This window comes from Spodoptera frugiperda, chromosome 31, assembly GCF_023101765.2.
Source record: "Spodoptera frugiperda isolate SF20-4 chromosome 31, AGI-APGP_CSIRO_Sfru_2.0, whole genome shotgun sequence".
Classification (NCBI taxonomy): Eukaryota; Metazoa; Arthropoda; class Insecta; order Lepidoptera; family Noctuidae; genus Spodoptera; species Spodoptera frugiperda.
Window position 1 is genome coordinate 6,423,062 of NC_064242.1, and position 11,736 is coordinate 6,434,797.

General features: G+C 34.2%; 2 protein-coding genes across 8 annotated transcripts in view; one reads left to right on the top strand and one right to left on the bottom strand.

Moving 5' to 3' along the window:
• Window positions 1–11,736, bottom strand: part of LOC118276329 (proto-oncogene tyrosine-protein kinase ROS) — a 36,267-nt gene that overhangs the window by 23,218 nt on the left and 1,313 nt on the right. For 2 of the 4 annotated variants that reach the window (XM_050707377.1, XM_050707375.1), the window contains exon 2: window positions 3,359–3,418. In XM_050707377.1, the coding sequence (XP_050563334.1) occupies window positions 3,359–3,418 (60 nt within the window). Of the gene's footprint in view, window positions 1–3,358; window positions 3,419–5,314; window positions 5,812–11,736 lie in introns of those variants that run through there. The other 2 variants (XM_050707376.1, XM_035594593.2) reach the window with 2 other exon arrangements.
• The window catches only part of LOC118276330 (hexokinase type 2), a 34,793-nt gene continuing 31,896 nt past the window's right edge, over window positions 8,840–11,736 (top strand). For 2 of the 4 annotated variants that reach the window (XM_035594596.2, XM_050707391.1), the window contains exon 1: window positions 8,840–8,875. In XM_035594596.2, coding sequence (XP_035450489.2) covers window positions 8,849–8,875 — 27 coding nt within the window. In that variant the 5' untranslated portion in view covers window positions 8,840–8,848. Of the gene's footprint in view, window positions 8,876–9,673; window positions 10,120–11,736 lie in introns of those variants that run through there. The other 2 variants (XM_050707390.1, XM_050707385.1) reach the window with 2 other exon arrangements.

The following is an 11,736-nucleotide window of genomic DNA, read 5'->3' on the forward strand; positions in this document are numbered from 1 at the left end:
CCGTTAAATAAATATCAGAACAGTTCACACATAAATTATAAAGTACCTGATTGCAAGTTTTACCTGACTTCCGATAGATGATTGTTCATTTCCGAACGCAACGCTACGCACCGAAGCGCGGAGGGGCTCTGAATTCCCTTACTACTCGAATTCAATGGACACACGTTGCTCACTTTACGGTTCACTTCTCCCCATTATAATAATTCTCATGGCAAATATTTTAAGGTATTCTTCTGATTGACTTATTTTAATCGGAAAATAAGCGATTATATTAATAAATTCACGTCAATAAGGATAATACATTTTGAATTCTCTACTTAACACCGTTATTACCGGTGATCATCGGTGATAGCGGCGGATTTACTTTCTACGGTTTTCAGTCGCTAGTTAGTGTTTAATTTACACTTCATTAAAGAAGAAATGTTACAATCATGATAAATTAATCAATAACTAGGCAGACCATTGGTTAAAATATTGCAAGCAGGTTAAATATTGCAAAAACTAGTTCGTGTTCAACTCCATGCTGAGTTAGTAAGTTCCAGTAGATTTTAGTCAAGATATTTTTTATTAGCTGATTTTAAAATTGAGTAAATGATAGAACAAAACGAATGAACTCTAAAATAGATCCGAGGGGAGCAGGCTGGCAACTAGAAGCTTCCTTCCTGCGTCCATCCGGCGTCGAGTCTCACGCGACCCTTGCGCATGCGCAGCTCGACAGCCGCACCATGCCACTGACCACGTAACACTCCATAACTACATCCCTTGCAGGATGAAGATTTACGTTAATCAAATTGAGATTGACCCCACTTGAAGCTTAGCTAAAAAATAACCACAACATGGCTCCTAACATCCTCATTGGTTGTCACCAACCGAATATCATATTGATATGTATATTGTTAAATATTGCAGCATCCAAATATTTAACAGTTAGAAACAGTCAATCAGAATTCAATACCTATAATCAGGACAATAGCGATGCACTAGACGACGCGACGTGTTTTTTTCATATCGTTTGACACGCCACTCATACTACCTGAATCCTTATTTAATTTTACATTTGCAAATAATTGTTCTAGTAGAAGATACTTATACCTACATAAAGAATAAAACTTGTAGTAGAAATATAACAAGAATACATTCGGATAAACAAATATAAAGTTCACAAGGTGATTTAGATTCTGTTAAGTAAGCAAACCTGTCTGTAATGTAAAGGAAGAAGAAATTAGATTGTTTGGAAATGAGCAAGGGGAAGGGCGATGCATTCTGTCTGCCACACCTTACGACTTGACGAAAGATGTTAAGCAAAGCTTTGCAGTTCATTCAACAGTGTTGTGTTCAGATATAACCATTCCATTCCCATGCATTCATGACTTTGAAGGTAACACACGTTTTACATGAACTTTACTTCACTTATTTAATCATAGGAATCAAGCCAGTAGACTAAGAAACTCCACATGTAGAGATAATAACGGTTATGTCTGCATAATAGAGTCGTTAAAATGAATGATTATATTATTATTGTATTCATATAAACTGTCATAAGTTACTATAGGATAGTTATTGAAATGGTTACAAATAATAATAAAATGGAAGCAAGTCAATTGACTTCGGGTAGGGGAGCGCTTCCAAGTTCTACCCGCCCGCCTCCACTTGAACATTTTTTTGCGATGCGCAGGGGCGTAAATTGGACATAACTGATAATTTTGACATAAACCAGTAGTAACTGTCATGGTCACAAATGTATGCACCGTTTTATGTCAATTTTGTAACATTTTGTGATGGATATGTATTCCAAAACTAAATTATGTATACTTATTTTACAAGCAAAACAAATGAAATGTTCTAGATATAGTTGAAAATATACGTAGGTATAACCAACTTGCATATGCAACGTGTAACAAAAGGGGGTATACATATCAATTGCACGGCTTCTAGATAACATAACAAACGATACGGTAAGGGTTTTTTAAACTAATTTTTTCATGGTACCAAGTTATGAATTTTTCAAATCGCGCCGCCGCGTGATTCAAAATTAGGTAGACAGGTACTAGGCGATCAGATTGACAGAATAAATGTTTCGTAATATTAGCGAGTGATCCCTGTAGTGTTGTGACACGTTTGTATGATTTAAAATGAAGAACCATGCGATACCAAGTATTTGGTACAAAAATTTTTTTAAACGTATTTTAAGCTGAAACTTCGTGTAGAGACTCTATTCAACCTGTATTCATCAGGGCTTCTTGATGTATATGGGTATTTTGTTACACGTTGTATATGCGTTTATTGAAGATAGGTCTGATTTATTGGAGTAAGGGTTAATTAAACTATATAAGCCCAGTTCTAGTGGTGGTCTCTACATTAAATACTTAATTTAAATTATTTAGCAACAAAAGGACTAGGATAGTGCGCACGAACTTGTTTTGTCCATAGACACGGTCTAGCTAGCTTCAATGGGATTTAGTTAACAAATGCTCTTTTGTAATGTTCCTCTCTTTTCAGTTTACGTTGCGGCATAACAGCAATATGTATAGTAACTAAAACTGTTCCAAAAGTGTTACGTTGTAAAAATTCATAATCTTAATGTGTAACTTATCTGTGTTTTGGAACCAGTATTCATTAAATACCTTATATCTCAAAAGAGGTTATGGGTGAAACTGTGATTTACTTATCGTATAGTAATTATAAACTTATTGTAAATTATTTTTATATTTTGACTGCGGTGACGTAAACCCAAAAGAACCTCAACAAAAGAGAATAATAGCAGCAAATATCATTTTAAATCAGAGACCATTATAATTTCCGTTGCGTAGCTGTAAAAAATGGGTTACCCAATACTAGGAGTACATAAATGTTTGTAGTATAAACAAAGTCACTTATCGGATCACTAAATTTTACGATCGTTTTCGTAGTTATTGCCGAACGTTTTGAAGCGTTACAAAGTAAAACAATTAAATATGTGGGTGGTAAACAACTTCGTACAAAAATTACATAATTACTACTTATCTACTAGTGATAATGATAAGTATTAAGACTATTTTAACTATTCATTACCAATGAGATAGGATTAATTAAGAAAATCACACAAGTGTCTCAGACCCAAAGTGGGTACGGATAATATCTATGGAGCAGTTTAAAAAACAGTTTTATTTAATTTTGAAAAAAAGCCTGGTAGCACATTGATTTAACTTTTCTTTAAGTCAAATGTACTTATGTTGTGTGCTCTGCGAGATCAATTTATACCGTAAGCTGAAAATGTATAATGCTGAAGCAAATGTACACCAAGTGACAGCTGTTTTTGAAGTAGATATGACCGTATGATGTAGTTTAGATTTAGTCCGTTAAAGTTTAAAGGGCTTACCTGTTGCACACTGCAATCAGATCCGCAACTCACGTCAAAGTGGTCGTTACCGGTTCGGTTCTGTGGACATAATTATAAAAATATGGTTTAATTTGAAAAAAAAAAAAACTTATATTTTGTTTTATTTTATAGGGTCATCACGGGATGTTCGTTGAAGTCACAGTCCTGATAACTTCCGTCACGATGCGGTCGGTGCGAGTGCAACCGAGCGTGTTAGTCATTAGTCCTACCTGTGCCCGCTATTCAGGTGAGATTGATCTGTTTTATATCATTACAAAAAAGATAATAGATAGTGTTTGATGTAAGTGTTTTTGCAATCTGGCAGTTAGGTCTTCCTTTTTCCGACTGGACGTTGGTGTTTAAGTTCGAACTATCTCTTACCATATTTCATGTTTTTGAGATCGGTTCTTGAGATTACTACGATTCTATAGATCAACTAAGTAATAGGTATGTAGTTCCAATATAATCCGATGTAACTCATAAAAGTATATTTTTTTATTCAGCTCTGTTTTAAGTTTTTTGCAACCGTGGGACCGGATCATCGGGCTTTGTTGGGGACACCTCAAAGGCTTCACATTCCGAAATGTGATCCATCCGCGGTTTTCGTGTTTTGGTTTTTTTCCCATGAGGTATAAAATATAACACTACCCCTACCAGTAACGCCAAATCTGCCCTGTACGTTCGAATTTCACTGAAGTGCAAATCCTAGATCGATGGCGCAGCCTTAAGTGTTTGTGCGTATAAGTTTAATTTGTGAAAACAGATAACTTTTACATAGGTAATCCAAAGAAGTAATTCAAAGGAGGTGTATAAAATTTCTTCATATCATGATTGACAAACAATAGTGTCAAAGTATGTAAAAGTTTTTATGTATCCACATATCCTTAAAATTTTTATATAGAAATTGATTAGACAAGATATCAATAGTGATATCCTGAAAGTAAAGGTGTAATTATAAATACCATGCATACACTGATTGTCTTTTTTACAGAACTACAGTTCGGAAGGTTTTATGCATATACAATGTGATAGGGGCGAGACTTCTAACCCGTTAAGGCTGAATACTACATCTAATTTTAACGACAAAAGTCCTGGGTCGAAGGGGTCGAATCCCCTCCCCTAAAAATTATGGCCATTTTAATATTTTTTTAACTTTTTTTGATATCAAAGGTTGTATGCGTCATAGAAACAAAAAAAAGACGACAAACGGTAGCTAATAACCTTGGCTAACTAATTCATTACTTTTTTCATATGTTTGATAATGCTTTGGTGAGAAAAAAAATAATTTGTGAATTATTCTTACCGAAAAAATCACTATTTTCCTATATTTTCAATTAGGGGTTAAACCCCTCATATTATTATTTTTTTGTCGATAAAATTAGATGTAGTACTCAGCCTTAACGGGTTAGAAGTCCCACGCCTATCACATTGTATAATATACCTATTACCTATATTTTTAAGTAGACATACATTGAAAAATAGTCGTTAGTTGACTGTTGAGCCTGCAGACCAAGGCAATAAACGAATGTAGATTTTTTATCATGAAGTTGTTTGTATTATTTTCTTGATTGATGTAATATGTGTAATAAATAAGGCTTATCCAGCATCAACTGACTCGCTTGACGTTTGGGAACGCTGATCTATATTTAGCGCGTTTGCGTTGATTATAGTGGTTCGCTAATTGTCGACAATTACTTAGATGTGCGTTGAACCTGCTCAGCAGCCGCCGCAAATAAACTACATAATAAACTAAGATCATCATCATATCGCCAACCAATAAACTATTAATTGCAGTCTAGTCTTTATCAATGAACGCATAAAGCGGAACGTGCATATTTATTATGTTTGTGTCAGCTAAATATTGTAGTGGGTCAGATAATAATCCCTAGAAATAATATTATTCGTGACATAGAGGTCTTAGAGTTTTCTGAATTCCACAAAAGGAGTTTTGCTAACCTGGAAAGGACATTTTTCATTGCATCGAGCCACGGCTTCCGCTCCAAATTTCTCGGTGATGGAACTGTAATCGCAGCCAATTGTGCGAGCGGACAAAGCCAATCCGAGCAGCGACAACACTAGCCATTTGTGCCAATTCAGCGGCGCGCTCATTGTTCCCGCCAACCACCGCCACTGTCGCTGTATTTACTCTTGCGCACCTTCATACGAATCACACATTTTTCGCCAATGTTGTTTCTTAATACTACCGAATTCACTTTATTTATCATAAAAATATTTATTTATAAACAAGTCCATATTTAACACGTGACTGATTTTAATATTGTAGATAAACTGTAACTGTTTTGTTGCGCGGTTTCGACTACGCGTCGAGTCGGTAAATTCGAGTTGAAAAGAGCGGCGAGGGCCTGTATGTTGCGCGTACGCAGCTACAGCTACTCATGAACTGAGTCGCGCGCATCCGCCCACAAGCGCACGCGCTACGAGGACGAGGACGGTCCGGTTGGGCGCTACAACATTTAAACTGTAGCCCCTACCTGTCGACAACCGCACTTGTTCCACCCAAATGTACTCAAACATTCATTCAATGAATCGCAATGGAAGTTTTGGACACTTTATAATTTTTTTCTTAATAGGGATCAAAATGATATATATGAGGGTTTTGCTACTGTACAGTTTTTTCTGTGTTTTATTTACAAAGAAGGAAATTGCATAAAATATGTAATGAAGAAATAAAATACTCATTCGACTATCTAATATAGATTCGTGATATTTTTGGATATTTCTGTAGAAATTTAATTTTGTCACCATGCTACTATGACTTTTTAACTAGGTACTTTAACTCTTGATTTTGGTGGTCACTCAGTTAACCTTGTTAATCTTAAAGTATGTTTTATAACGCCGTATATCAGCGCAAGGAGCAAGGCCGTCGAATGATACGAGAACTCTGCGCCATCCACGAAGAGTTCAATTAATTTAACTACTCTCCATGTATGACTTCCCACGCTTAGCAACATTCCATTCGTAAGATGATTTTATTTATTATAAAAAGAAAGATGCCAATTTTATTTCTAAAATAATTAAACTTAAAAATATGAAGCAAATAAAGTAAAGATTAGTCGTAACAATTAATATTTTAGTCCTCTTATTTATTTATTGTAATCCATCCAATGAAATAATTTTCTTTGAGTTTGAACGCTTTTTTTTCAGTTTGTACAAAATATAACCCATTAAGTATATATAGAAATTCCTCGTTTATTCCTCGTCCATTAATAGTAATTGGTAGAGCCTGAAAAGGTATTAAATGTTGTTAATACATCTAGCCCCCTTTTATTAGGTTTCGGTAATACGACTACATGAAAAACATACCTACTGTAAGAACACTCGTGCTTTAATGCTCTAATAATAGGCGTAGTATTGTATTTTATTTCTTTAGGGGAGTAAGCAGATCCTAAACATTACGGCACGTAATGCCACAGTACAATGTACACCCATTTTTCACCATTTTTTAAATATGTAACCACTTATTTGGTTATAGTGAATAATAACAAACCTTTCATGTTTTAAACAGGTTTAGAACTTGCCTAATGACCAAAAATGGTACCTAACCGACGTGTAGAGATCATCATCATATCATTAGGTACATACGTAGTTTTCAGATTGAATGAGAGTGACAATTAATAATTTCAATTAAATTCTTATAAGTTAAAAGCAATAAGTCATTGACCCACGTTATTATACACGAGTACTACATACCGCGGTACCTACGTACTTGTAATAATCCTGTAATAAACCTGTCTCAAAATTGCGACCGGCAGATATTTGATAATTTATAAAATGATAGAAGGGTAGCAGCACCTTTTAAATTTTCAGAAGACTAACTTCAATTCCCCAAGCCCGAAATAGGTTACAATTTGGATAGATATTTAATGCTAGATGAAAACTGATGACTGGTAAGAAGTCATTTTAGTTCTATAACGCCATCTGTATATTAAATGTGTAAATACTAAAGTATACAGTATCAGCACTAGTCGTATTAACTCTGAATTTAATACCTAGATGTCACTATACAAATACATTGTACACTAGGTGGCGCTCGCGCAGCTCTTATTTTACTTTACAAGCGGTCCTGTAGATGGCATTGCCAGTCTGTTTATAGATATGGTCATGGCTAAGGCTAAACTAGTTAAATATCATGAACACTCATAATTTTTGAAGTGTCATGCAGTATAAGCGTAATAACCATAAGTTTACGTCACTTAACTTTTTATCAACTTCGGGTCCACAAAATGAACAAAAACTTGTTTTGACTAACAAACAAAGATGTAGTAATCGCTATCTTTAACTGAAATTAACTCTTTAATTTTTTTATAACTAAGTCTTGCAGTTGAAAGTACACTTGACTTTCGAGGTCTAAATGACCATGAGGGGGGTCATATTACATTCTAAGTAAGTACATAATATATCAATTGCGTCAAAATAAACGCAAGTAGATAATTTGAAAGAGCGTCGCGCTACACTTAAGTTTATTATAATACATAATATTGTTTCGGCTTTATTCAAGTACCTATTTATGTTAATTATAGGCAATATCGGCGCAGAAAAGCCTAAAGATATGACTATAAAGTAAATAGATATTAACTGGATTATGTAAGCAAACTTGAAAACAGTCACATTATCTACCACCGCTATCACTGTAATAAAATAATAAAAGGGGTAATATCCGAGTGGATAAACAATCTCTATAATTTATTGCAACGCCAATACCCCACCCAGCTAATAAACACGATACATTCATTATCACAGATAAGTAATTTTTTTGGCATTAAGTGGTGGTTGTTCATATGTCCGATCGTGCAGACTTCTCAAGACCGACAGGAAATGCCTTTCAAAGAAATACATCACAGCGGAATAACACACGTAGATTGAAGAACGTTAGTGCAATAAAGAAAATTATATTTCCTGACAACTGTTGTACTTGGTTAGTAATTAAAATGAAATGGGGTTTAGCGATAGTAATCTACACTTTGGAACAAAGGAGGAAAACTTTATTAAGGAAAAACAACTTTTTTAATTGATTTCATACTTGAATTTCTTAAGCGTCCTTGATGATCATGTTGATCTAATTATTTTACCTATAATTATTTTATGAGTAACTCGGTGAAAATAAGGTAATATGAAAAGAAGAATTATGTATGATCTATTAAGGAAACCAGATATCAAAACATTTGAACGGCAGGTTTTCATGCACGGGATTTTTTATTTGGTTTGACTCAGATTTGATTAAGGATAGGCCATGTCACAGCGGATGTCTTAGATTCTTCCCCTTATGTCCTTCTCCTTATTACTAATCTTCTGATAGAAAGACCCATAGGAAATACAGAACACCGATGTGTAACACAAGTGTATGAGTCAAGCAAGGAAAATAATAGACGACATATATTTTTATTTCTTTGCTTCAATATGATTCTTTCAATTGCAGTCGGATCTTCAGACGTGTAGCTGCTGCATAGCCACGAAGCTGTTTCACAATTTATGAAAATGTCGGAAAATATCGTAAAGGTAAGCCGATTAACTCTTACTAACTTAAATTTTACTAATTATTTAAATGCGATTACTTGTTGATACTAGTTGATAATGTTAAGCTTTTGGTTGGGCTTGGCAAATGGTCCCATGGCTTTAATATAAAGGTTAATTGGATAAATGATAAATAATGATGGATGTAAGATTCGTAACAATTGGCGTTCCATTGTATCTGCCTACCTTTATAGGAGACAAGAGTATGTATGTAACTGTATAAATTACTTAGGAATAGGAACAATATGGAATGAAATTTGGAGAGTTTTGTTTATGTAACAATTTTATATTTAAAAGACTTTCTCGTGTTGAATACGTCTTATTTGTTAACAAGTTCTTAACGTCACCTCGTAGAAAACAACAAAACTAATAACATGCTATTCACGAGGCACGACACACATTAAGTTTACAAATCACCTCCTCTCTGCTTTCGTCCAAGAGTCGGAAAATGACATGATAATAACGATTATTATTTAAATAAACTATCAGTATGTTGTTAGTACGATCATGTAAATGGACGTGCAAAATAGATCAGTGATACATCGGACCTAACCGTTATGGCTAATACCTAACTTTGGAACTTTGATTTATTACATGACCATAAAAATATTTCTAAAGTAAACGATTAATTTTATTATTGGTGCATTAGTGTGATCATTATTCGGAAATAAGGGTTTTCACTGATGATTATACTTTAAATTCTTCTTCGGGTAAAAGTATCGGTTGTAAATACGATTTGTCCTATGCGTTCGAAGTGTTCTGAGTCTCATCTTCCCACATCTAGTTTGGGAGAGCTCCAAGTTTCGTTATTTTGGTGCCAAAGTACGACCAGAGCAGTCATTGTTACCTAACCATAATAATACTCGCTTTTTATTAATTTTCCCAAGATCATTACGGTCAAAACCCTTATTGATAAATATAAGTGAATTCGTGAATAGTTTTATAGATCACCAGCGGTGTTTTGATGGCCGTTGATAATTTTATAATGCATGCGTGTGTACTGTAATAAGTAGATGTAATTCCACCGCAATTCATTGGACGTAATTTAGATAAAGATTATACTGTGGTAAATGTCAAGATAAAGGATTTTATTGTGGAGCTTCATAGAAAAGACGTGTTGGAGAAATAGTTGACTTATTTCCATATTAACTGTGAGACCGAGTGCGTCGGTGAAAACTACTACCTCTGTCAAGATCGGAAAAATGGCTGCGGACTTGGTTGACTATAAGGTATTTAATTAGATTAGACCTATTTGTATTATACCTTTTACATAATATTATTATAGGTATACCTATTGGAAGTTTTAAAATAAAATTACGTATGGTTACAAATCGCTCATGTTCAGTTACGTAACTCTCCACACTATTAACTATCAAGTCGATGATGTTTACGAAACTTGTTTATTAAGTGGTGGTTAGACTCGTTGTACTAGTAAGGTGACATTTGGTATTAACATATATTTTCACTGCACTGGAGTAAAGAAACTAATATGTAATCTCAATATTAGCATATCAAATTTTCATAGGTGACTAAACGATTAAGCGCATGCTAAATACTATTTAGAATAACAGAAAAATTAATTAACTTTTTGATATTTTGAAATTACAAGAGAAAACAATTAAAAGTAATTGGTCATTGTAATAATTTAATGATTATGATCTTACTTTAATGTGTAGTTTGTAATTGTCTTCGTTTTATTGACGGTTAATCCCCTAACATACAATAAGGAAAATTGCTTTACCAAATGATGTACTGGTTGTGTTAGTGACGAACGTGAAACACGTAGTCACAATGAGTAATATATTATTAAATTAGCTATTCCAACAAACGTAGATACGGCAGAATACTAACTTATTACCTTTAGCGCATTACGTAGGTATTGTACAAGGTAAACCAACAAATTAACAGGCGGGAAACACTCTAATGAAAGTACTTTGTTTTACTATATTAAGTTGGATATTTAAAACTACGTACTTGTCACTATTTATACATACAGTCTCTTGCTGTTAATTATTCCTTTTCCGTGTAATTCTAGTTACAGCTAAACTGATAGGCAAACATCTATCGCAATACCAATTATAAAAAATAAATGAAGGACATTAGCAGACAATCCATTAAATAACTAAGTAAATCAATATTTGTCTAGCAAATTATCAATATTCTGAGAGTATCTAAGATCAAATGGTACAGGGTCCAGAGGTCAATCAGTCACAATTATCGATTATTTTATTATACCCAATACCGATAAATGTGGTGTTGATGTTTACCCGTTTCTGTGACCCTTTGTTTTGTTATCGCAGTTGATAGATAGTATCTAAGTCTATCAGGGGATGTACAGCGTTTGTTTGAAAGTGATAACACAAACTAGTCCTTATTGTGGTGACAATAATAGACACATTAAAAAAAAAGTACTTTTCCGCTGCTTAAAATTACAGCGAAACATACTTTTCTGATACCATATCAGGAAACATTGCGCGTTGGGTACGTTCTTGCGTTTATTATTAAACTGAACTGATGAAACTTGTGCAAGAATTGTTCAGTTTAGGTAGAATATTACACAAAATCGAAATTGTGACTAAGTTCTAGAGGGGTTTAAAGAGAATTTGTAGACGATATGATATGAAATGATAGTATGTTTATCGATGTAGTGTGGATAATTCGGTATGCTGAAGACGTGCGCCTTGTCACGCATTAAGTTACAGCACACTGCATTTGTAATCCGTTGCGAGTTGCATTGAGACTTGTATGACTGCTTCCTCAACCTACATGTTAAGGGGCACGTCACCTTCTCGTAGACACACCCGTGAGGCCGTGGATATTGCACACACAAACTTATAATAACAAAC